At 51.5% G+C, this 25933-nt stretch overlaps 2 protein-coding genes across 9 annotated transcripts in view; both read left to right on the top strand.

The window, feature by feature from the left end:
* The first annotated feature begins 678 nt into the window (after positions 1 to 678).
* Positions 679 to 16616, top strand: LOC104329995 (SRSF protein kinase 3). 7 transcript variants are annotated; one of them, XR_012765274.1, is made up of 11 exons: positions 679 to 776; positions 945 to 1062; positions 1554 to 1641; positions 3723 to 3842; positions 6288 to 6450; positions 7654 to 7739; positions 8191 to 8298; positions 8738 to 8807; positions 8893 to 8985; positions 14206 to 14969; positions 16081 to 16141. XR_012765274.1 is itself a non-coding variant. In XM_075433204.1 (10 exons), exons 1-10 carry the CDS (start codon positions 731 to 733, stop codon positions 16146 to 16148), a joined length of 960 nt encoding a protein of 319 aa, XP_075289319.1. In that variant the 5' UTR covers positions 679 to 730; the 3' UTR covers positions 16149 to 16616. The 7 variants fall into 7 exon arrangements, 5 of the variants coding, with proteins under 5 accessions (XP_075289319.1, XP_075289320.1, XP_075289318.1 ...); XR_012765275.1 differs by lacking the exon at positions 16081 to 16141 and having other exon boundaries at positions 14206 to 14337; positions 14806 to 15728; XM_075433204.1 differs by lacking the exon at positions 14206 to 14969 and having other exon boundaries at positions 16081 to 16616.
* Positions 11804 to 25933, top strand: part of SETD5 (SET domain containing 5) — a 67915-nt gene continuing 53785 nt past the window's right edge. For both annotated transcript variants that reach the window (XR_012765273.1, XM_075433197.1), the window contains exon 1: positions 11804 to 11992. The gene's annotated coding sequence lies outside the window, so the exon portion shown is untranslated. The remainder of the gene's footprint in view (positions 11993 to 25933) is intronic.

Here is a 25933-nt window from a genome sequence, read left to right as displayed (position 1 = left end):
GCAGTTGCATCAGTCTGTCTGCACCATCTTGGTGTTTGTACCTTGGGCTGTCATAGTAACAAACCCCAGGGACAGCCGCCCCCTCTGTCACAGCCTCTTGCCAGGGCGTCATGGGACGGTCAGCGATAAACCCGTGCTCCGGCCCGGGGCTGGGCTGCGGACAGATGTGCAGCGCTGCGGTTCCTGAAACGCTGGTTCTGCTTCTCACCCATCTGGAGCGTGATGTTCCTCCTGCCAGCAAAAGCCCCGACGTGTCGCTTCCTCAGCCGGGACAGGGCTGGGGAGCGGGTGCTTTCCCCGGCTGCGGCCATGGGAGGGGATCCCTCAGTCCCCGCTAAGCCCCTGAAAATCCACAGGAGGCACAGGGAAACCCAAGACTCCCACCTGGCCCTGGCCTGGCCGCACACCGCCAGGATCCCTGCCCGGCCCCTGCCTGCCAGCTTTCCTCTTCTGAACTCTTAAATGAATCCCTGCCTCTGTGAAGTGCCAGAAGAGTTTGTAACAGCCCGGCTCCAGGGGCTGGTGGAGCAGATGGGAAGGAAGGGGCGAGGGGAGAGCCGGGGTAGGAGAGGGAATCGATGTGCGCGGCATGCGGCAGGGGTGCGGCGGCTCGGCAGCTCTCCAACTCTTTAAAGGAGTAAAGTGCTGAAGACCGCACTGCCCGTGCCCCACGACCTGGTTCCCGACCGCCTCCGTCCCCTCGTGCCAGGCTCTGCTGCGCTGCTGGGCCATGGAGGAGCAGGTGCAGGAGGAGATGCTGGCAGCCCAGCACACAGGTCAGTCCTCGGGCGCGCGGCTCCAGAGCCGAGATCTTTCCGGGCTCTTCCCAGGCCAGAGGAGGCCACCGGGACCTGTGCGGCTGTTCCTCCAGGAGGCTGGCTGGCCTCAGCTGCTCTCTCAGCCTAAGAGCACTTGGAGATGTCAGTAACGTCTCTTGTCGACAGTCCCCGCAGGAGGCCACCACGCCGCGGGGGAAGGAGAGGTGTTCAACACGCGATACCAGGCTCTGCGCAAGCTGGGCTGCGGCGCCTTCGCCACCGTTTGGCTGTGCCAAGACATGAGGTAAGGGGCCACGACTGCCTTTTGGGGAGGTGGGAAGGGGCGGCCGAGCTCCCAGGCAGGACCAGCCCCTCTCGGGGCACAGCTGCCTGCCTGGGAGCGTACCCGCATCCCCCGAGCAGGGGGCAAACCTGGCAGCGAGACTGGTGGGGTGCAATGAGCAGAGCTGGTCCCTGGAAACCAAACAATGTAAATGAGGCGGGATCAGCCCTTGCTCTGCATTTGTTCTTCTCGTTTAGACCCTGCAGTATCCATGCTCTGCCTTTTTCCCTCCGGCCCGTTGCTGGTCCCTGGGGCAGCTGCCCTGCCCGATGCCAGCAGTGTCACCAGGAGGGATGCCACGGGCCTGGCGTGCTGCAGACCAAGGGCCAGGCTGCTGGCAGGAGGGCAGCACCCACCTGCGGGCCCAGTCTGGGTGACTGGGAGAAGGGGAGGTGCTGCCGGTCAGGGCCGCTCTGGCGTGCACTGGCTGGCAGCCGTGATTCGTTTCCCAGGAGGAAGAAGCACGTAGCTGTGAAGGTCCTGAAAAGCAGGGAAGGCTTTGCGGAGGCTGCCCAGGACGAGGTCGCTCTCCTCCGCTGTGTATGTATACTCTGGGGCTCTGTGCTTTGCTCTGCGGGGACGGCCACTGGGTTCAGGTCTGAGTATCAGCCTCGTCATCCCTCCTCCCTCCAGGTCTCGGCCTGAGGAGCTGGGTGGGGAAGAGGAAAAAACCCAGAAAGTTAGGGAACGCATAGAAATCGCCCTGACCTCTGAAACGGGCCTGTTCTCCTTTTTCCTGCCATACTGGGACATGCTGGCCATGTCCTCCTTGCCCTGTCAGCCCACTCTTTCAGCTGAGACCAAAATCCAGTAAATTGGAGGAACCTGCAGAAAGATAAGGTGGATAACCACTAGCAAACGGTGGTAATGTTGTTCTTCAGCAGGAGATGGGAGTGTGTCCAGTGTATCTGCATCGCTCCCAGCTCAGAGGGCACTGCTCTATCACAACACTGATACTGAAGTAAAAGGAAGTACCTGGGGCAAAAAAGAAAAAAGTAGGATGTAGCAAAAATATAATAAACTTCTGAAGTCAGAAAGCTTCCTCCTGCCTTTGCTAATGGATGTGGTAATTAGGTGCCCGTATCTGGGTCTCAGCTAGTTGCCTTTGAAGGTGGCTTAACCTGCTAGTTCTAGAAAGCTCATGGTTACAATTCTGCAAGTTTGCCTAAATACAAAGTTACATCAGCTTTAGGTGAGTAAAAGCTATTAAATTTTGCATTTCAAATTACTCTGAGGCCTTTCTCCAGCAGGTTTGAGAAGGGTTTCGTTTGCACCTATGAATCTGCAGGCCCTGTCCAAAGGGGCGTGAGGCAGACTCAGGGATGCAGGAGGAAGTACCAAGTGGCACTGATGTAATGGAATCAGAGGGCTGCTTTTCCACACACCAGCACAATCTTGGGTGCAGGCTGAGCCTGACTTTTAATTTATTACTAATTCTCTCTGAAAGGCATGCCTTCCATTCAGCAGAACACAGCTGGTTCCCAGGGCTGTTCCCACCAGCACAGGGTGGTCGGTGCCTGCAGAGCTGCCAGGAGAGGTGATCTGCGCTCCCCTGCTTCCACAACTGCTCACCTCCTGCCGTGCCCGCAGCAGATATCCAGATGGGGGGAAGGACAAGCTAAATGCAGGGTGCTGCTCCCCCTGAACACTCCCCTGGCCTACAGCAGTTTCCAGCTGGAGATTTCTTGGGCCAAGGGTGACGTCTGCGTGGGCAGTAATTCTCAGCAGATTTACTGTCAAGAGACCTGCCCTGCTGTCCCGTGAGCCCACGTGGGCTTCAGCACCCACAGCCCCCTGTGACAAGAACTGTCACCAATTACCCACGTGCTACATGAAGAACCAGCTCCTCTGCTCTGTTTCTGAACCTCCCAAGCGCTAGGTTTGATGCCCCCTGGTTCCTGAATGAAAGATCTGTGTTCACACCCTCTGCCGCCACTCCATATCTGCAGTATTTGCCCATAGCCAGCCCTTTTTCAGCCCAAAGAAGCCCACGTCACTGAGTTCCTCCAGACATGGAAGCTGCTCTACCCCAGTAGGAGAGGTAGCAGTTGTGTGGTCGAAGACAACCACAAGGTCTCTGCCTCTCTGCAACCCCTTGCGAGAAATTGCTGAAGGGAAGGTGTGGGTTTTAAAAGGCGATGTCCCAGCCTGGCGCTCTCAGCTGGGGTGGGACAGGGCTGTCCCTGCTCCAAGGACAAGAAGCAGAGGCTGCAGAAGGGCAAAGGAAATGGACAGCCACTGCTGCTGGGAGCAGGGAGCTGCGGTCTGGGGGCAATCCGCTTCCAGCAGAAACAGGAGCACTTTCTGGGCCTGTGTGGGATAGGACAAGCAACAGGAAGTGTGCTAGATGCTATTAGCAGGATCAGTTTGAGTGATTTGGACACTGTGAGGGTGATGGTCCCATGTGGTCAAGAGCTAGACAACACACAAACTTATTCCCTGGTAATAGACTCCACTTGTGTGTTTGGAGCCTGGTTTTCCTGATGGTGTCTTCATGGGATTTGTCATCAAACACCAACTCCTGGAAGAGAAAGTCTGTAGAACGGGAGAAAACAGGTGCAAGATGTCCTTGTGCATGTATGTGTCTCTAATTGCAGCTCTCTTGGCATCCTCCCCCTCAGGTGAGCAGTATGAAGAAGAAGGACCGGGCAGGAGAAAACATCGTCTGTTTGTTAGATGACTTCAGAATCCTTGGAGAGAACGGCTTCCATATCCTTCTGCTCAGAGTGCTGCAGCTCTGGGTCAGCAAAGCCTTGGCTTGCCCTGGAGAGTCACAGGACGGTGTAAAACCCAGTGCTCTGCTCCCATGGGGAGGATGAGCAGGACAGTAGCTAGTCTGGGGCACATGGAGGTGGCTGGAGGGGAGAGGTTGGATAAGGACATCTTTGGTTGCTCTGATGAAGGGCAAGAGGCTGGTGGTAGCATCTTCTCTCTGCTAGTGAATTCCTGACTCTTTCCCACATGTGTGCTTGGTATTTGAGGCGCTGGGTCCTTCCCTGCGATGTCTGATGAGTAACTACACAGCCCAGGGACTGCCTTTGCCTTTTGTGAAAAAATCTTTACAGCAGGTGAGAACTTGGCGGGAACGGGGTGAGGGCACCAGCTGGCTGGGGAACACGCCGTGGTCTTCATCCTGGGGTCAGCTGCTTTGAGCTCCTGTATGATCGCACTTGCAAAGAAAGGGACAATACGGAGTGAGTGCCCAAGGCAGGCATTTTTTAAAGGAAAACAGTAACTATTTATTCTAGGTGTAAGGAGACAAAACACTAGAATGCAGAGCAGGAAGTCATCACACTCCCATTTACACAGGGGCTCTGTGCGTTACTGCCCAAGCCTGCGGTCTCATTGGGTCTGGGAAGGTGCCAGGACCACCAGCCCACAGACCTGCACTGGGGACTCGGGAGTAGCACTGGTGCTCCCATCTCAGGAACCACTGAATTCTCCAGCAGTCCTGCTGCTCGCAGGAGCGGCGGGCGACAAACAGCCTGCCAGAATTATGCTTCTTGTTGGCACACCATGTGTATCTCTGCCCTCCCGCTGCCCTGAGCACTCCCCTCCGTCGCCTCGGCACCCAGCCACGGGTAGCACTGGCAGGTCCGGCAGCCTTCTGCATGGTGCCACCAAAGGCTGCTCGAGATCTCCCTCTGCGCTGACGTCTTTCCAGGGCTTTTTAAATTGCTGGTTCCGTTGGCTGCCCCTCCACCCTTGTCAAGGTTTTCCTGCTCAGAGCCAACTGCTCCTTCATGCCCTGTAAGGATGTGGTGTGCCAATCAAACAGATCACAAAAACCGAGTTTCTTATGCATTGGCTGGGAATAGCTAAGGAATGGGAAACCTGAGGCCTCAGAATAGTTAAGATTACATTTTGCTGCTCATGCTGAGATTTATCAGAAGTCTGCACACTTGCCAAGATGCAGATTTGCTGCCCTGATTCCTGTGTCCTTCTAGGGACACTAAGAAAGAAAACTGCTTCCTCTTTCATCCTTCTGGAATAGCCTCTTCTTCCTCTGAAGAAGCTCCACGAACACCTGAATAAGTTACACAAAAGTGGCGTTAATCTCTGTGCCCCATTTCACACCCAAGCCTTTTGCTTGACCCATTCCTTTATCTGCTTTAGTTGTAAAATCTCAGAATATTTTTCCCCCTTCAGATCAGCGCTGAGGCAGTATTTACTTCTGATTCATTCCAGTTTAGCTATTTAAATCTTTCCCTGTGTTTCACAGTTACCATTTAAGGTTGGTATTTCCCTGGGGCTGCTGTTTATCCAAGAATAGAATTTGATAACAGAGAATATTTGCCAGCCCTTTATGAATGACCAGAGTGTTTAAAAAACAAACGTAGCTCTCCCAGTAGCCTTTTTGCTGCTATTGATTTCCGATAGTGACTGTTTTCTCTGGTAGGTGTTGTTTATCTCTCCCCTGTGACAAGCCAGACTCTCCCTGCTCCATCGTAAGCTGTTCCTTCCCTACATGGCTCTCCCACACTGCCCTTACGGCCTCTCTACACGCACCCGCTCATCGTCTCTCCCTCCTCCTGTCTGGGTTATGTTGCACCTCCCTGTCTTTCCCTGGGTGACGGGACACCCTCCTGTGCCGTGTCACTCCATAACTGGCCCCAGCTCCCATTCGAATGATCATCAGCAGGAAGGCATGGTGGTCCGAGGACGTAACAGCCACATGAACGAGTGTTTTTGCGGGAGAAAGTTCAGCTCTGTGATCGCAGTGCCTCCTCGGAGCCCCTTCCGCTTTCCGTTTCCCCGGGCTTGCCCATCCACGCTGGCATCTGTGCGTTTTCATGCCGCCTTCTGCTGCGTGTGACCCTCACCTCCCCGCCCAGCCCCTTCCCTGCTGGGCTCCCCAGGCCCCGTCTCACTTGGCGTGCTGGGCTCGTGGGGCTCCAGCGCCAGCTCCTCCTGCCCCGTTGGGCAACGAAACCCCTTGTGCCTGCTGCCACAGGGCCACCCCAGCCGACGTCACTTCTCTGCCAGCCGCACCTCCAGCCTAGCACAGGGCACTGTGCAGAAACATGCAGATATTGCAGATAGCTCTCATCAGTGGCCCTTTTCTTCGATGCCAGGATGTCCATGCCTCGCGTGCCCGCTGTGCCGGTCTGCTGACGGCACCGGCAGTGCTGGGGCGGTGGTGGGACCCCCACGCCGCTGACGTGCCTCTCTGCCCGCTCACCCAGGTGCTGGCAGGGCTGCACTTCCTGCACAAGCGCTGCCGCATCATCCACGCGGACATCAAACCGGAGAACATCTTGCTGTGCGGACGTGACAAGACCCTCCAGAGGCTTCTGCCCGACACGCTCGACTGCGGCCAGAGAACAGATCTGAGGCTAGAGGGACCAGGTGAGAACTTTTTAACAAGAAAAGAGACTTACGCGTTTATTGTCAGGAGGGAAACAGAGAGGCAGCAGGTACAGACATCTTGGGAAAGGTTCCCATCTCCTGCAACGGCTAGTACGAACCAGTACCACCAGCTTATGCTGCCGAGAGGCCTCTCCTATCGCTGCTTAATGCAAACTTCCGGCTGAGCGGCTACAAGCTACTGAAGGCACCCACAGAAACGCAGTCCTGCAGGTAGGTTTGTGTGGAGGACAACTACAGACCACGGGCATCTGTTAACAGCCCCCCCACCAGCTCGGAGCTCATTTGTATGGCTTTAGGTACAGGGCAGTTCCCTTGTGTCTGGCGTTCTCAGCCACTGAAAGATTAACACATAAAATGGTTTGATCAAAAAGCTGTAGGACACTTCTGCTCTTTATTTCCCATATTTCTGAGGTCTGTGGGAGACTTGTATGTACTGCTCATCTTCACGGCCTTTTGAGACATAATTTATTTGCAGAGAGTGGTGTGAATATCAAATGAGACGTAGGTCTGGAGAGACTCTTGAGAGATCAGCTCATCTCCCAGCAGTGAGACCCTTTATATTTTCCTTGCACGATGGTCTCCCAGGAGCATTTCTCCCACAATCGTGCTGTTTTGTCACTCAAACTCTGGAGCAATCAGGGAATGCTAAATTAGCGACGGAGTCTTGCTCGGAGCAGGAAGGTGCAGTATTAGACATAGACTAACAGCTCAGCGTAAAGCAGTAAACCAAAAATGACCCTTTTCCGGGGTCATAGGAAAATGTGACCTTTATGGCGCTTGCCAAGCCGCCTGTGTCCAAGCTCCGTGACGGCTGGGATTGCTGAAGGCTAAGGAGGCCTGGCAGATGCTTTGTGTCTGACCAGTGCTGGCACAACGTGCTCTCCTCTGAGCCCGCAGAAACCTAAGTGCTAGAGGAACCTTGCATCAGGACAGGAGCACACGGTCGCACCACTCCACCCCAAGCTATTGTCCTCCCAAACATCCTCGTAGATTTGGACTGGATACCAGCTCTTCTTTTGTTTCCTCAAAAAACAGCGGTGGCATTTTATTGATGATAAAAAGCATTTTAGGATGTTTTAGGCTGAAAAACTTTAAAGGCAGGCATATATGCCTCCCTTGTGGTAAGTGATGCACACCTGCTGGTTTGGAAAGACTTGCTTTCTCTCTGTCCTTTCCACCTAGGAGGTGATCTTGGCAATCAATTGGAAGAATCGGATCTAATGAGCATAGAAGTGAAAATCGCAGATCTGGGCAGCGCATGCTGGACAGTGAGTCTGCTCCGAGTCTCAGTCCCATGACGACACGGGATGCTGTGTGCTCTTTCCATGCCACCTTGGGGGTCTGTCCTTTTACAGCTGAACAGTTGTTTCGGTGTGCTGAAGAGATGCCGATTTCGAAGGCTGTTATATTCAGCACTCCCAGCTCAGAGCTGGGCCCTGTGCTCCTGGAGATGCTGTCAGCTTTGGATGTTTCTTCAGCTTGCAGTTAGTCCTTACAACTATAGATTCAAAACTGTGTTCAGTGTGAAACGTCAGCAGATAAATTCACCCTGGTGTCAGTGGGGCTGATAATGTTCCTGCCGTGCCCTGTGCAGAGTTTAGTACACATACTCAGTTCTGCCCCGCAGCGTCCTCCTCGCTCTGCGGGAAGCTTGTGACCACAAGCGCTGCCGTTACTCGTTTATGGATGCTAATCAAGGGGAGTTTGTTTCCGTTTCAGTACAAGCCTTTTTCCAAGGAGATACAGACCCAGCCGTACCGCGCCCTCGAAGTGCTTCTTGGATTAGACTACGGCACTCCTGCGGATATCTGGAGCATGGGCTGCCTGGTAGGACAGGGGACAACGCTGCGCGTGCAGGGGAGGCGACTGATGCTAACAGGGCAGGGCAGCATGTCCTCAGCACCCGCCTACACCCTCTGCATGGGGAGCAATGCATCCTTGCCGAGAAGCAGGAAGGGGCTGGCTGCAGTCATTCACTTTGGATTGAAAGTATCCTGCTGATAAAATTCACTCTTAGTTTATGGTATAAGGCAATTCACACTCCACGTACGTTAACTCATAGGCTTGACTGAATCAGACACACACTGCTTTTCATCCCGACGGAGCAAAAGGTGTTGTTTCACCACGGTGCAGACCAAACCAGTCCAACTATTTCTGTATTTCAGGATCGGTTTTGTGGGACAGTAAGGGAAATTGGTACTCTCAGTTAACGGGGAAGAAAAACCCCAAGTCAATTAGTGAATTAACAATGCTACTCCATTTCTAGGCATTTGAAATGGCAACTGGGGAGTGTCTATTTGATCCTCAACCTGGGAAATATTTCTCCAGAGATGATGGTAGGACTCCATCAGTTTTATTCTTTTCACTGACAGAAGTGTCACAAACTTTGTATCTACATGTGTTTTCCCTCCCTCTGTCCAGATCACGTTGCTCGTATTATTGAACTCCTGGGACGAATTCCTCCCCAAATTGCTTTGTCCTGGAACAAGTCAACAAAATTTTTCAGCAGGCCAGGTAAGAACTGGAGTAAGGAAGTTTACTCTAAAAAAATACTGTGGATCTCTGACATTCTCCCGCTCAGCTCACAGAGCTTTCACCACAAAAGTTATGTTACACAACGCAGGCTACAAGCAGGGACAGAACACAAGCGGAGGTTTCATAAAGAGCAGTAGCACTCCCTGCCCTGCCTACCTTTGCAATCCAGGAGCATTCCAGGTACGAATGCAAAATCCTGAAAAACGGTAATAGCAAACACCCAACAGGGAAAACATTTCCATTCTTTCTCCTTTGGATTTGGAGAGAATGGAAATACGCACAGGAAATAGGTACATGCCAGGGAGGCTGAAAAGTGTGTAACTGGCTGGATTTCACCCGTGCACTTGGCAGAGAACAATGATGATCAGGAATGGGACACACATCCTTCCAACGGGGCTGCTATAATTAGTCTTCCGACACAACCGTAACGTCTCTTCTGTTTCATTCTCCCCAATTCCTTTCCCTTTGACTCACCAGGCTTGAGATCCTTGCCTTTGAGTTCAAAGCCTCACATGACTCCACCCTTCTGCAATTTAGTCTATCGTCCTCTTTCTCTGCTTTCACACTCACCAGCCACACAGCCTCAGCCTACCCACAGTCCGTGACTGTCGAGTGCTAGTCCCATGCTGTAGCTCAGCAAGCACCTCCCTGCGCAGTCACATCCTTCACTCACACTTCTTCCTTCTATGGCGCTCAAAAGAAATGAGTCGAAACTAGCCCTTGTTCTACATTTGCTCTCCATGTGAGTCAGATGCCCTGACCATGCACACGCCTAACCTGAATCGCTACACTTGCTCCTGGGGACAAGGATGGCTTCCCGGTCAGTAGTGGCACCCTTCTGGGCCCCGCAGAGCTAGGAGACACAAAGCACATGAAACATTAGTGCCTTGCGAGTGCTGGCACGGAACCGGCCTGACGCACTCAGGGCTGCCTGCGGGCAGGCAGCGGGAACACGCAGCGACGGCTCCGGCACGGCCGTTCTGGGAACGCTTCACGCGCCCTCGGCGCCCGCTTACCGAAGCAGCACTCGGGAGGGGGGAGACTCCAAACGCCAGCTCGGCAAGCTGACTTCCCAGCAGCACGCCAGAGCCAAAGGCGCGAGGGGCAGCGCAGGTGAAGGCCAGCGAGGCGGGAACCCGCGGGAACCCTCCGGGATCCCCGGGAGGAGGTGAGGCGCGGCGGCCTCTCGGCCTCGCCGGGGTAACCGAGGCGCCGCGCCCGCGCTCTCTCTGCCAGGTGCCCTCCTGCGCATCTCCCGGCTCTCGCCCCGCAGCCTGCCGGCCGTGCTAGCGGACAGACACCGCTGGGCCCACCGCTGCGCCGCTCCCTTCGCCGCCTTCCTCCTGCCCGCGCTGCACTACGCGCCCCAGCGCCGCGCCACAGCCGCCCAGTGCCTGCAGCACCCGTGGCTGGGCGGCCCCTGACCGGCCCCGCGCCCCCCCGGGCCCCGCCGCTCGCCCCCGCAGCTCCGCCGCAGCGGCCGGGCCCGCCCTCCCGCGGGGGTGGCGGCGGGCGCTGCGCACAAGATGGCGGCGGGGCCGAGCCGCGTCTCAGGCCCCGGGGCGCTGCCTCCAGCTTTGTCCCGCAGCTCCTCCCGCACTCGGGCTCCATTCGCCTGCCTTAAGCGTCCCTTTAGCTCGTGTGGTCCCCGCGCAGCGCTAACTGGAAGCGGTAATGAACGACCCGTGGTCTCGGAGGCTGTTTAAGCGGGGGGCGCGGGCAGGGAGAGCCGATCCCTTCCCCGCCCGCCTTGCAGGGCGCCCGCTCCGCTGCCCTCGCCCGCCGGGAAGCCCCGCAGAGCCGTCCGGCGGAGCGGCCGCGCCCCGCATCCTCTCAGCGAGCGTTGGGCGAGCCCTCGGCCGGGCCCAGGCACCGACCCACTGCCGCAGCGTCCCGCCCGCCCGCCGCGGCTCGGCCTCCCGCCCCCCACCTCCGCAGGCGGCCGGCCCCGCGGCAACGCCCGACGCCATTGTCTGGGGCTGCGGGGACGCACAGCCAGGCAGCGCTGGCACCGCTCCGCGCTGGCTCCGGCCCCTGAGGCGGCGCGAGAGGCGGCAGTCCCGGCGCTCCCGCCCCTCCCGCCGCCTCATGAGGGCCCGCCGGGCGGGGAGGGGGGCGGCAGCCGCCGGGTCAGGGCGGCTCGGTCTCAGGGACAGGCGGCGGCGGGAGCGCGCCCACGGGGGGCTGGGGCGGCGGGCTGCCTTTCCGGGCCGCCTTCCCGAGCCCCCCCCCCCCCGGGACCCTGGCTCCGCGGCGCGGACGTGCCGAGCGGCAGGCCCGCACCCGCGCCGCCGCGCATGTGCCCTGCGCCCCTTCCCCCCTCCCCCGGCACAGCGCATGCGCGGCGTGGCGGCGGCTGCCGCCCAGGAATCCCGGCCGCCCGCGCCGCCCCTTCTTTCTGCCACGTGTCCCGACGCGGGAGTTACCCCGCGGAGCGCGGCGCCTCGCGGGGGGGGGCGGCGGGCCCCGCCCCTCGGCACGTAGCACGGCTCTGCCGGCAGGCGCTGTCGCAGCCCGCCCGGCTGCACCGCGTCGACGCTGGAGGCCGCCTTCCCCCTCTCCCGCCCTCCCCACTCGCCGACTGGCAGTGTAGCGCGCCAATGGGACGCCAGGACCGTGGGGCGAGCGGCGGGGCGGACGCGCGGCTCCCAATAAGACGGCGGCCGGGCGGTGAGGCCACCAATGACAGCGCGGGAGGGCGGAGCGCTGTCGGCGGCGGGCGTCCCGGCGGGGCGGGGTGTAGCGGCGTGGGTAGCCAACGGAGAGAGGGGGTGGGCGTGTCCGGGGCGCCCCTGGCGCCGGCGCCGGGGATCCCCGTGCGCCCAGTGCCGTTTCCGCCCGGCCCGGGGAGAAGCCGCCGCTACCGCTGGCAGGGGGAGGGGCTGGCGCCGCTGCCGAGGGCTCGCTCCCGCCGGCTGCCCAGGAGACGCCGTGGCGCTGAGCCGGGCCTAGTGCCGCGCGGGGGCCCGGGGAACGGGCCGGCCAGGTAGGCGCGGGCGGGCGGGCGGGCGAGGACCGGCCGTGGCCGGTGGCGGGGCTGGCGGGCGGGAATGCCGGGGAGGGCGGGCGCGGGGGGAGGGTTCCCGGGTGCGAGTCGCGGCCCGGCGCTCCGCACTGCCCTGCCTCGGGGGGCCGGGCTTCAGGGCCCTGCCGCGGCGGTGGGGCAGCGGCCCGGGAGGCCCGGGCAGACCCGACCCGGCGGGAGAGGCCCGGCTCGGCCCGGCCCGGCGCGCGGGCCATCATGGCGGTGTGCGGCGGCCGGGCTCGGGCCGGTGCGGGGCCGGGGGCTGGGGCTGGGCCCGGCCGCGGGGCTTTGTCGGTGGAGGCGAGCGGCGGGGCAGCCCCGCGGTGGGCTGGCCCCGTCCGCTCCCCGTTTCTCCCCCTTAGTGTCCCGGGGGGGAGGGAGGGGGGCACGGGGGTCGATGCCCCTTTCGGGGCAGCCTCCTCGGAGCCGCCGCCGGCCCCTCCGGGCCTCGGGGGAGGCGGCGTTTGACCCGCATTTTCTGCTTTCTCATGGTGCCCGTGCGGCTTCTCCCCCCCCCCCCCCGTGACCCCCCGGCGGCGGGGGCTGCGGCGCGGCTGCTCCCGCATTCCCTTGTCCGTCACGCGTGGCCGCCGCGGGGTGGGATCCCCGCCCCGACCCCCCCCCCCCCCGCGGCACCGGCAAGGTCACTGTCGCCCGGCGGCTCGTCCTTGGGTGCCGGTGACCGGAGTTCAGCGCCGGGTCGGGCGGGGGAGCGGCGGCGGGAGGGAAGGGAAGGCCGCATGTGGCCGGGGGGGGGGGGGGGGGGGTGTCACGGCCGCTCCCCGGCCATATCCTCGCTCTCCTCGGCCCCTAACGAAGATCCCACGGGTGGGCTTTTCTTGAGGGGGGGGCGGTTCTGCGGGTCGCGGCCGTGATGCAGTGGGAGCGGGGGCCGGTGCCTCTCCCGGCGCGAAGGATGCGGCTGGGTCTGGAAGAACTCGGTGCTGGTTGTCCAAGCGCGGATTTGAGCCAGTTCCCCTCTGCCCCGGCTGGGGCTTGCTGCCAGAACCTAAACCCAGGAAAGGAATTTCCTATTTCTTCAGCAGAAAAAGGAGATTCCCCTTTTCACTTGGATAGGAAATACTAGGATTTTTTTTTTCCCCCTTCTTCTTCATGTGGTTGACCCAGGAAGTCATCTTGTCACCAGCATTCTGGGTTTTTCTTTTTCCTTTGCTCTAGAGGTGCAGGGAGGAGGGTGTTGCTTTGCTCTGGATCCTGTGGGTAAGCGTTGAAGGCAGTGACAGCAGCTGCTGCTGGCTCTGGAGCTCTGGTTGCTATGAGAGAAGCTTCAGTAGACTTGGCTGCTATCTCCAGGGAAGGACAGCAGAGCAGCCTCCATTAGTGTGGTGGTGGGGAGATGGCTGGCTCACGTTCAGCAAAGGGCTCCGCTTTTCGGGCTGTTTCCACAGGTCTGGAGCCGAAGCAGGGGTATGTTTTGGTCCTGTGAGACAAAAACCTACAAGGTGGGTTTTGTCGCTGTTGTTGAGTTAATGGAATTGCGTTAAAGTGTGGGCTGGAAACCCCGAGTTACCCTTTCCAGATATTTTGGTCTGTGTGAAAAGTAGGACAGCAAGAATTGATATGGTCGTCCTGTTACTGAAGGCTGCAGTCGTGTCTCTTTTGAACTCCAGTCTCCTTTCCAGCCAGTAACAGAGCCAGATGCTTTTCTTATTGTTTGTATGTCTCCTTCCTCCCCTTCCACCGCCTGGGCCCCACTTGCCTTATTGACTGGAATTTCTGCTGTGTGCAGTGGGTGTGTGCAGCAGACACCAGCCTGCTAGTGCTGAGAAGGGATTTTCCATTCACAGACCAGGGAACAGTCAAAATAAAGGCCCGGCTCAACTTTAGGACTGCAAACAGAAAGTGGGGAGAGGAGTTTCCCTCTGCTGCAGAGTAAAATTTATCCTCTGCGCTTCTTGGGCAGCTGTATGTTAGAGAGTGTAGAAAATGCTGCTCTGCTGTGGAACAGGGAGGTGAAACCTCCTGTGAATAATGGGGACGATTCCTCTCTTTCGGTTGACTCAAATGCTTGGTGAAGGAACAGTTTGCAGGAGGCCATTTTTGACGTGACTATGTATTATGGAATCTGCCAGCTTCTATCCCCACACTCTTGTCTACTTGACTGTAATAGCTTCCTTTTTTTTTTCTTTCTTTTTTTTTTTTTTCCTTTTAAGGAAGAATGAGTGCCTTTCTTACCTGCTTCACTAACCACTTGGCACTGGCTGCTGTCTGTAGGATACTGTATTGTTGACTTGGAGCTATCGTGTATTCCAGTGCGTTTGTTAGAGATGAAACGGTTAGCTGAGGTATGCAGTATGGGAAGTGGGAATACATTAGCATTAGAAAACAACTGCCATCTTTGTAAACTAACACCCATAATGGGGAGCCCCTTGCCCTGGCCTGAGTTACCAAACTCAGAATTACCATGAGCTTGAAGCGAGAATTCCAGCACCAGAATAATGCGATAGAGATTAAAATGTGCCCTTAAATCCGCTTGACTGGCAGCAGTCATGTGGTAGATGCCAAACTCCGAGTAGCTCTTAGATTTGAGGATCTGTAGCAGCCAAATTGTTTCACAAGGTGGGGTGAGTAACTTTTAACCCACCCAAGATGCATCCATCACTGGGGCTGCCTAGCGCAGAGCCACAGGGCAACAGTAATGAACTAGGGATTTTGTGAGTACGAAAACTAGCTCCTGGGTTTAATAAAATACAACAAGTGATCTTTGTGGCCCCTTAGTCTTTGTTTACAGGCTCTCTGTATGTTGTTTACAGGCTCTCTGTGTGTTATATTGGGGAATTAGTCCGCTGCCTTGCATCCCGTTGAATAACTGGTACCGCTTTGACAAGGTCCTGGCTTTTCCTTTTGCTGTCATATCCCAAGTGACCTGAAAGTAATACTCCTCAGCTAGTGTTGTCTGCAGTTTCACCGTCCCAAGGTGAGGCAGTGAAATCCCACGTATCTCTAAATCCCTTTTTAGAAAGAGCACTCAGTTACAGCCAGATCTTATTTTGAAAAGTGATAGGTCAGAGTTGAATAAAAAAAAAAGGAAAGAAATGGCATTGAACTGACATCTCAGAATGTGAAAAAGTTTATGCTCTTTTTTGGGGGTGGGGGGGAATCCAACAACTTCTGGTTTAAACTTTCCAGATGTTCCCTGAAGTAAAAGAAAAAAAAATTAATTCAGACTTCCAGGTGCGAAACATGCAAGGGAGAACTAAATGTGTGATGTACCAGCTATGTAATTTATTAGCCTGACCGGTGTATTCTTTCTCCCATTTTGGGTGATCAGACTTTTACAAACTTGTTTTGAATGATGTGATGAGATAAAAATGCTTCTATCTATTCTGGCAATAGTAAAACAAACATAATGAGTGTTCAGAGGTTTGAAACTTCTAAAATCATTGTTCTCGTGGCAATATTACTGTATTACAGATGCACATTTGTGTTCTTACTCTGGTGCTGCTTGTGTGTGTAACTGAAATCTTGCCAGTGAAATCTCGTGTTACGTGCAGCATATACGAAAGGTTGCAATAGGCAGAGGTTTTTTTATATATACAAAATGTAGTAGGAGCATGTGAATTGAAAGTGTTAGATGTATGTTTAAATGTATAGCATGTGAGCTATGAAGTCTCAGTTGCCCCTGTGAAACTTAAGCTGCTACTTGATTTCAAAATAAAGACTTTGTTGTGTTTTACTCGTCTATTTAGTTTTTTCTCTTCCAAATTTAAAAAAAGCGCAAGCCATGGGTGTTAAAGCTGTTACAGATTCCACAGCCAGTCTTTGGCTTCCACGACTGACTTGTGGCAAGAGTTAGTGCACAGTAAGCTCGTGCTTAAATTGTTACAGACAGTTTTGTATAAATCTGTCTTGGCCTAAACATTTTGCTTATTTGGATCATGAAAAAAACCCTGAATCGTAAGGCAGTGGAAGTTCAGCATCTTGGAACTGGGAGCCGAGGGGTTTTCCCCACTTTTTTCTTCATTCCTTATTGCAGTTTCTGGGGGTTTCTTGTCTTGGGTTTTTTTTGTTTTGTTTTTTTTCCACAGGATTTTGGTGGCAGTTTTCCAGTGTTCCTGCAGCAAATCAGCCGAGCGGCGGCCCCTGTCCCCACTGAGCAGGGAGAATGTGCAGTGCTCCTGGCCTCCCCGCTGAGCTCTCGCAGGGGTGGGACGCGCTGAGCTGCTGAAATCGCAGCTAATGCCCACTGAGCGTGCTGAGAAACAGTTTTTCAACTGCCTCTAGTTTATTTTTTTTTTCTTCTATAATGAGTAAAGATGCTCTTTGTCTCAGAAGATAATCTACACCACAAATCAGGAGATTCTGGTTCATCGTCCCCCTTCCCCCCAGCCCAAGCTGGTGCTGAAGTATTATTTTCCTGTAACAAAAATAGCTAAAGGGATTTTTCCCTCACTTCAACTGATGAGTCTGAACTTGAAAAGCTGTAGCCCAAAAGAAGAAATCTGCAGGGAAGAATAGCCCGAACACTAGTTTTTGTTGCCACAAGCCCTATAGGAGTGTCGATATTGTTGTTTAAATTGTAAATCTGCAACTTTCGGATCCTTAAATCTAATTTGAATGCTTAAAGGGTAGAACAAACAAATTATATTTTTAAATAATAAATTTGAGAAAGAAAAGCTTTATCGGTGAGTCTTATTTTCCTTCTACCAAACACACACAAAACCCAATTATTTTAATGAGTAATATGGGAAATATTCAGAAAAGTGTGCTGATCTGCTCAGACTTCAAGGTGGAAAAATGTGGGAAGACTTGTCAGCAATTTGAGTGGCAAGCTTTTAGTGAGCAGGAGAAGCAATTTCTTTTGTGGTCAGGAATCTGATAGTCCCACATTCACCAAACATGAAGAAAAAAGGGGGAACGAAGAGGGAGGAACATGGAAGAGTGGCATTGAGAAATAGTCAGGAATTTGGCTTTTAGAGAGAAGTTTAGAAGTGATCTGTTGTTTATGCTAAAGTTTAATCCTTATAAACTTGATAACGTAGACAGGTCTTGCATTCCTTCCCGAGGGTCACAGAAGGGCTAAGTTTAGCAGAGGGGAGGTATCCCAAGCAGTCGGATCTATGCAGTTTTCAAGGCAGCAGACTTTTTTGCTTATTCATCCTGTTCTAAACGAGCTTAGTTTTTTTGGGTTTTTTCCACTTACAAGCAGCCGTTTGAGACAGAGTGTGGGTTAGTTTTAAAACCAAAATGCTTAAGCCCTAAAATATTTCGCAGTAATTTCAGAGTGGAAAGGTCAGAGCGCTTTTGATGTGTTCATATTTAGAGTGTGATTACAATTGCAATCATGCACATTGACAAGAAGGTATTGTCTGGATTTGGTAGCTGCTTGTTTAGTGACTCAGGCTTATTCCTGTTGTCCTGATGGAGCTCGTACCAGGGTTTTCTTCCGCAGCCTGGTTGATTTACAGGAGAAAACTTTTTCAGTGACCGTGTCAGCAGCCCAGAAAGCAGTTTGAAGTTCTGATACTCAGAAGAATCCTCTTGACTTTGAAGTGAGCAGTTTGAAATGCAAGTCGTTGATAGGGAAGGAGCGTGAGATCTCGCCATCAGACTTTTTAACAGAACACGGCTGCTGCTGCTGATTCACTAAAAGAGGAAAAAAAAAAGAAAGTCGGGATGCAACTTGGAGTTTTAGTTTGTTGGTGTCAGACCATGCAGTCTCCTGGTTTTGCATAGGCAATGAATCATGTAAAGAAGTGGCGGGAGGATTTTTGAGGATTGTGTTGCACAGAAATATTTGGATAAGGAAGCCCATGCGAGATGCTGTGGCTCAGACTGGAGGAGGGAAAGGCACGGCTTGCTTCTGGGAGCAGAATATGGGAGCTGCAGAGGTGCTAGCTGGTAGGAGGATGGGACCGGGAAGACAGAGACTTCTCATCACAGCTCCGGGTAGCGCAGAGAATGGGAGCAGAGGAGTATTTCTCAGTGTGGCCCTGTTTCCCAGCTGTGCCTCTGCCCAAATTACATCTTTCTGGCAATGCTCTCGGTCGCTCTCTAGGACTGATACACTTTCAGGATGCCGGTGTGGAAGCTGCTCCCAAGGAGCCATGCTCAAATGTCTTTATGGGAGAAAGTGAGGAGATGAGAATGTATCCTTGCTTGTAGGCAGGAAGGAATACACTGGGAAAAGTTAGAGAACCAGTGATTTAGGAAGCTGAAGTGCCCTGGGGGTTCCGCATGGAACCCTTAACACGGTTAGCATGTCTCAACCTGTATTGCAGTGTCAATTTATAGATACTTGGAAGAACGCGTGAGCCTTTTGCATTCATGTGGCCATTACCTGAAGACACCAAAACAAATTATTTCCTGTGTTTTGGTGGCATTGGGTTGGAATAACGTGTGATCATGCTGCAAGAATGTTTTCAGTAATGTGGCTGTAGATTAACTTTTGCCACAGCAAAGATCTGGAAGCTTCCTGTATAAATACAGCTAAAGTGAACCTTTGAAGAGAAGACGACCTCTTGATCGAGTTAAGGAGGCTCTGCTTGTCTGCAGAGGAGGCTGGCTTTCTGATTCAAAGTTCTCTTGCATTTTCATGAATTTCAAGGGTGCTGGGGTTCATGACAGCCTGGAGGTTAATAGGGAACAAGGATACTTGTAGGGTGAAAGTCAGGTTCTAAGCTTGCCACAAACTCACTTTGTTGTGCAGTTCTAATATCCACCTCGGGGTTTGCTCATGTATGGAAATCTGTGTGTTAAACTGGGGTGGGTGTTTGTGATGCACTGTATATTCTTTGCACAACTTTGTGCAGGTTGTTGGTGCCCACTAGTGATACGATTCTGTGGCGATTCAAGCTGACCTGACGTGCTGCTGCTGTAGCCCTGCTCTCCTTCGCACCATCACTTGCCTCGGTTCTGGCCCATGCCTGCCTCAGAAGCGAACTGTTCAGGAAGGCTGCTATGACGAAAACAAGTGCATTTCATTTTTGGAAGTAAGAGTTTTCTGCTGGCTTCCCCTTGAACTGCTCAACTGTGGGGTCGGGTTCGCACCAGTGCAGAGAGGGATGGGGAGGCTGCCCTGATGCTGCGCCAGCTGAAGTCAGCTTGAAACTATTGCAGAACTGCACCCTGCGAGCGAGGTTACTCCGGGTGAAGTTACACGAGACAGCTGAGCACGTCCAACAGCTCTGCTGCTGAATGGGGGAAGTTTTGCTCCCCCTTCCTCTCCCACCCAACGGGCAGTTCTGCCTTCGCTGTTCACCAGCTCTGCTTCTTTCTGGATCCCTTTTCTGAACTCCTTCAGCTTGGTAACCCAGCAGAGAGCTGTGTGGGGGTTATTTTATGTTTTGGTTTTTGCTGGATTATTTTTTTGCCAAGATAGTGAACTGGATTGGCTCACTAAGAGGTTTGACAAGCATCCAGAGCCCTCACAAAATAAATAGGGGAGAGCATATGGGTGGAAGTGCAGAGAATGTGGTGGGGACCGGAGAAGGGGAGCAGGGTCTCCTCTGCCTTTCGGTGGCCGCCCACAGTGTGGCCAGCTCAGGCTCTCCCCTGTCACTTCTCACTTCTTTCAGAGGAGGGTGAGCTACCATCCACTGCCAGCGAGCAATCCGTGAAATACTGTGGGTTTGTGCTGCGCATGGAGAGCTTTCTTTAGATAAACCTTTAGTTCCCTGCTTGGAAACTGGCGCTGTAGTCTTCCCTTCGTCTGCTCTTGTTTGCTTGGGAGGCTGGTCAGATGTGAGTTTTGATGGAGGCTTGAGCTGTGATGGTGGAATAGTGTTAACAACCGAAGCGTTGTGCTTTACTGTTTCAAAATAGCAAATTCTCGTAGGTACTTTTGCAGAAAGTAAATACAGCAGAAAGCTGGAAGGATGTCTCATTTTGGAAGATGGCAAAATGTTAATTAGTATACAAGTATTACATATCTCTATAAGTAAATGCACCACAATGTACCTAATCTTTTTTTTTTTTTACCTGGCAATTAGTCTTTATTTCGCATTTATTTGCCAGTCATTGTGACTTGTGAGATATTGAGGGATGCAGAAAATTATGAATTACTGAAGATACATTGTCAATCAAATGTATATAAAAAAATAGTAAAATAATCGTGTCATGAATTCCATATAACTTTGCTGAAAATATGTACAGATGTGAGTACGACTGGAACAATGCAAAAATTTAATTCAGCCAAGGCCAGTTGCAGCAGGAACTTGAATCGTATTGCTTTAAGAAGGAAAACTTGGTTATAGCAGCATAAATTTGTAATAGAGTCATTGTCTGTGTACTGCAAATCCTGGTGTGTGCTGCTCTGTCTGCTCGCTGCAAGCTGAGGCTTTGGGTTTTGTACCTAGTGAGACTGTTTGGTCTGGTAGAACTCGATGCAGCATTTTGGCTATTTGTGTTTGAATTAAGTTATTTAAATGTTAGCGTGTCCTGACATCTCCAAATGCATATTGCTGTGCAAAAAATTCATGTTAGGCATGAACAGTATGTCTCATAAGCAAGCAATCTCGTCTGTTGTGAGGGTGATCTTTCATTTAATGAAAACCTTTGCAAATAACCCCAAATCAATCACTTTGCAGTAATGGAGCTAAGCAGACTGTATTCGCTGTCTTATGCTTCGCAGCCGCGAGCAGTTGTTCTGACTTTGCGGTGTGGTAGCTGAGTACCGTGGTGGGCAGTAGGGTGACACATGTAGGTAGAGTTCGTACGTACTGCATCTGGATGGTTGTGTGCGCTCCTCGCCCCTGCCACTGGAGAATTACCCAGGGCTGGGACGCATCCTTTATCTGACAGTGGCTGGACAGAAGGTGGGAAGTTCTACTGTGTAATAGACATTGTGTTTTGGAGTATGGTATCCCAAATCTGTCTCTTTAGACAAGTGCCTTGTCAGTAGGACAAGCTCTGCTGAGGTTAAAACTACGACTTGTGAGCTATGTAAAGGAAATGCCTTCACGATGGCCCTGTTTGGGGAGGCTGTTCTGGGGGGCACTGACTGAGGTGGGAGGCACTTGGACAATGAAGTCCCAAGCTGATGGCGTCCTTTACCCACCTGTGGAGATCGCCATTAGTGCTGCTAGAAGAGCGGTGCTTGTTACCTTCCCAGCTTAGCTCCTGAAACACTTGGAGCATGGTGTGGGTCAGTTGGAGAAATTCAAGATGCTGAGTGCAGAAGTGCTTGGTTCTGGCAGCACAAGTCTACCGTCTGGTGGATTGTCTTTGGCCACTGCAGGTTTGGAGTATCCTGTAGGAAAAGTTCAGATACAGAATTTGTAAGAAGATGAAAAATTCACAAACTGTGAAACGACCTTCCCTGCAAGCTGCCAGATTCCTGCTCCTGTATTTCCAAGTCTTACATACGCAGATAGAAGTAGTAAATTAATAAGGAACAAAGCGCTAGCCTATTCTACAAGTGAGACTGTACATTGAAACCTGCAGTCATTAGTTAGGCCTTTCTTGGACGCAGCTTGGGACTGTCAGCTTGAAACTGGTCAGCAGAAATTCGTTGAATCGCACGTGGAGAAGAGGACCTTGAAGGAAGACAGAGAATGAAATGGCATGTCTAAATGTTGATGTAACTTCTCTGGTGTTTGCAGAACTGTGTGAAAATGTAACCAGGATCCTTTTGGTGAAATCCTTTGACTGAAAATTCCTACTTGTCCTGCAGTGGAGATGGTGGGGGTGATTAGGAGCAGGCTGTTCGTGTGAGCAAAGTTGGTAGCTCTCTGTTGCTCTTCCAGTATCAGAGCTTAAGGCGTCGCTCCTTTTTCTGAGCGATAGTGAAGTAGGCTGTTCCCGTGAGAGTCACTGTGTTGGGGCAACATTTGCAAGGAATTCTGATATTTTCAGTTTTACGTGAAGAGAAGGTTGTGAGGGAGGAAATAAATGGCCTTGACACATATTTGAAAAATTATGGAAACTTTTCAGCATTTTGTAAAACAAAATTACCTAAGTTAAGAAAGGTGGTTGTTAGTGAAATGGTATGTGGGTTTAAAATGTAAAAATTCATCTTGAACAATGGGACTTGCTATGGAGTTCTGTTAGTATTGAGAAGGTGTAATTTAGCTTTGGTTAAAATCTCTCCAGTTAAACTGCTCATCCTTGCTTTCTGGGAGGCTGCCGCTTCTCACCCGGGATGCGTGCATGGGTCCTTAGCCTGTACCGACTGTGAATGAGACAAGTGAAACGGCCACATTGATTTAGGTTTTTTTCAGATGTTTTTTTCCACCCTAAAGTTCAAGATGCAATTCTGTAAGGGCAGTTGGTCCCCACTCCTGTTCTGGTTAAATCTGTTGATTTAGCTCTAGCTTTCATGTGCATGGCTTGAAACACTGTGTGTGACATCTCAGAAGTAGTATTCTGATTTTACTGATAGGAAAATTAAGTAAAAAAAGAAAACCAAACCATTAGCTTGCATAGGACATCTTACAGGCAGCGTGGAGGTAAAACGTGGATCTTTTTGACTCCTTGTCTAGTGGTGCAAGTTGTTTGTCTTGGACTTTTTGAGGTAGCTGTCTCACCCACGCCGGTCCTCACCTCTTGCCCACACATCCATACTCTGTAGTGCTGCGTTGCTGCTGCATATACTTTTGGTTTCTTCTGTAAAGCAGTCAGTGGTTTTAATACTGATGTCAGTAGGTGTGGTGGGGAGTACATTGTGTAGTGGATACAGGTGAAAAAAATCTCCTGAGTTGTTGGTGGGAGCATGGTAGTAGGAGCCAGGGCATTTTTCCTCCTTGTTTTTGATAGCGTTCTACTGCTACAAGACAGTTTGGGCTAAGAGCAACGTTGCTACTGATTTGTAGCCATCAGGACTGATAAACTATGTGAAGGGGCCTTCAGAGTATCTTGGCAAACTGTGTTTGGATGCTTAGTGCACACAAAGTCTATCATCTGCATTATTAGGAAGATGATTCCTGTTTGTGCTGTTTTCCTCCTGCGTTGAGATCATTCTCCTATCCAGCTGTTACCCAGCTGAGGTCTTGATAGTTCTCAGTTATTCCATAATGACAAAATCAAATTAGCACTACAATGACTGCTGCATGTGAAATTCCTCTCAGTTAAAGCACGTTGCCCTGAGTATTCTCTGGCTATTTTTTTCTTGGGAGAATTCGGCGTCTTGTGTTTGAAAGGGAAAAGAGAAAAGATGCGGATTAGGAAACGCTGGTGTTTAAGGTACAGTGAGTGCATAGCTTTCTTCTAGAACATAATCTGTCCAGCTGTGACTTAGTCATCTTCAGTCTTATATAAAATGCATCCAATCCAAATAGTTGAGCATCTCCCTCCTGAATGCGGCAAACCAGCGTCTTTTACGCTTATGTGAAGCTGTAACAGGCGCAAGCCATCTTCTGAGGAGTGCCTTCATACTTGTGAACCTGCAGCATCCATCATGCTGTCAAGCCTCATTTACTCGTGTGATGGGATTTTTTTGTTGTTGTTGTTCTGTTGCACAATTTTTCCAGGTTTAAAGAGGTTCCTTGCTGTTGGCAGGGAATACAGCACTGATCATCCCAGACAGGAGAGCAGAGAACGTAACGTGAGAACAAGAGTGACTCTCCTGAGTCAGACTGAAGGTTTTGTTCATCTCTGACAGGGCCAAAAATTGATGCGTAGGGAAGAATGTAAGGTGAGGGGATCACAGGATCCTGGCTAATATCTCTAATTTCAGTGTAGTAGTTCATGCTGTTACATTAAATAGAGCCCTGCTCTCAGTTGCTCTGATTTCACAGAGCTATTCTTTAAGGAAAGAGGCATAACTTGACTATTATGACATGCTTTTGTATGGATAAATATATGTCCACATCAGTCCTTTGTTTATATAATTATCTGTTTTTTGGAGGAGTGGGGGAGATTCTTTTTAGTGACTAAAGCAAGAACTGGTAAGCTTTGTAGGAACTGGCCTGTGTGAGTTGAAAGATACTCTGCGCTAGTTGAGGGATGATGGACATCCTTACTTAGGTAGTCAAGGAAACAGATCCTGTGAGTGTATTGTTAAATAAATGTATTGATTAAGACAGGTGCTGATAAATCTTACCATTGTGGACATGGAAGGTAACATTTAAAATTGGATCGATACATTTGCCACTAATACATGTTTCATGAAAATGGGGGGAAGCTGACATCTTCAGTCCCCTATGCATGCAGAGGAACAACAGTCTCCTTCGGAGGCATAGTTAGAGCTGCAGCTTCAGTTGGGTAGTTTGAAGCATTCTTTGAAGGTTTCTGAGGACGTGTGTGTGTAGTTTTAGTTTTAAAAACAAGTTTTACACTGTTTTTCATAAGAGCTACAAATGTACTGTGCTTACTGTGAAGGCTTAATGGCCTGGGGACCTCTAGGCTGCAGTCTGTTGCATGAGTTTAAGTTCTCCCCAAAGAACTGTGGTAAATCCATATGCTGGGTTTTAGGCTGTGCTGGACAAACATGGTCTACCTCGTTTGTAAGCTGCAATGCCAAGTGTAGAAATGACTAGGTGAGATTTTCCAGTCTTTGTTAGGTGGAAAGTCAGATCATCAGGAGGTTATTTTTGGCCTTAAAATGCATAGTTACACAAACACTCAGTGGCCCTGGAGAAGAAATGAGCAAAGCCCTGAGCAACCTGATCCAAGTCGGCCCTGCTTTGGGGAGAGGAGGGGGGTTTCAGTCGGTTAACCTTCAGTGGTCCCTTCCAACCTGGATTCTTCTGTGGCTCTGTGGAATTGGACTGGGTGTAGGAGGTGTGGGGGGCGTGCATGTGTGGGGTGGAGAGGGCAAGAGTTAGGAGGAAGAAGGCAGGGTACGCTGACACTGGAAATGGTTGTGCTGGAGAAATTTCATTAATGGTGATCTAAAATATCTGGGATTGTAACTGGGAAGGGACACACCTAGCTTTGTAGAAGGTTGTGAGATGAAATCAGCTTTTAATTTACTGCTCTCTAGAATCTTTTTATCTGGATAGTATAAAATACGTGATAAAGCTTCTGTCAGAGAGACACTAGCGGGATAATAAAGTATGTTTTGCCACGTTTCAACAAAAGGTATGAATCCGTCCAGTTGCAAGGTGATGCATTTGTTAGCAAAACTGCAAACCCACCTATAAATTGTGAAACAGCATTTTCAAAGCAGTAGCTCAGAGGGCTTTAAGGTCTTTGCTGCTAGTTGCCTCTAGTTGGTACTCTGGCCAGTATTTTATTCAAAAGGGTTAAAGTGATTCTTGGGCATATTGAGAAAAAAAAAAGTGGGGGAAAGGAATGTGAAGCAAAAATAAGTAATCTTATAAACACAGCAATGCTGAGACTGATACTGGAATCGAATTTTGGTTTCCATGCTTCAAGAAGAATGCCAGTGTATTTGGAGAGAATTCAGAGGACAGCTGCAGAAATGATCCAGGGACTGGAAAATAAGCCTCATGATGTGAGGCTTAAAGGAGCTCAACTTACTCAGCTTATTGAAAAGACAATTGAGAGAGGACTTGATCTTTCTCTAAAAGGACTTGTGAGATTTGCTGACAAAGGCAGAGCATTATCAACTGAGGTTAGACAAATTCTATCTTGAAGTACAGTTTCCTAGCAATGATAATAATTAAACATTGGAATGGTTTACAGGGAAAGGGAAAGGAGCAAACCTTCATCTTAGTCTTTTGAAATAGGCCTGACTCATTTCTTTCTGGAGAAAATATATTGTGGGTTTTGGGTTTGTTTTGTTTTGTTTTTTTTGTTATGATGATAATACTCCTTTCCTGACACTGGAGTTCAAGAATCTTTAAAGATTTTGTACCATGATCAGTTGGCACAAGTTGAGATACATGCACTCTCAGTAAAAGCAAAGATCATGAAATTAAGATGACTTTAGAGGAGAAATAGTTAACCTGGTGCTAGAATACTGCCTTGCATAAGACACAGAAGATGTGAAGGGAACTCTGAAATTTAATGCTTTGTGGCTTGCATCGTTGGAACTCA

Source organism: Opisthocomus hoazin, chromosome 11 (genome assembly GCF_030867145.1).
Source record: "Opisthocomus hoazin isolate bOpiHoa1 chromosome 11, bOpiHoa1.hap1, whole genome shotgun sequence".
In the NCBI taxonomy this organism is placed as follows: Eukaryota; Metazoa; Chordata; class Aves; order Opisthocomiformes; family Opisthocomidae; genus Opisthocomus; species Opisthocomus hoazin.
The sequence above is the reverse complement of the archived record's forward strand: the minus strand, read 5'-3'. Positions and strand labels throughout refer to the sequence as shown.

Coding starts and splice junctions, on each gene's coding strand:
- LOC104329995 (XM_075433201.1), top strand. CDS start 731: ATGGAGGAGCAGGTGCAGGAGGAGATGCTGGCAGCCCAGCACACAG. Junction 777..944: donor GCTGGCAGCCCAGCACACAG/GTCAGTCCTCGG, acceptor TCTTGTCGACAG/TCCCCGCAGGAGGCCACCAC. Junction 8,808..8,892: donor ATATTTCTCCAGAGATGATG/GTAGGACTCCAT, acceptor CCCTCTGTCCAG/ATCACGTTGCTCGTATTATT.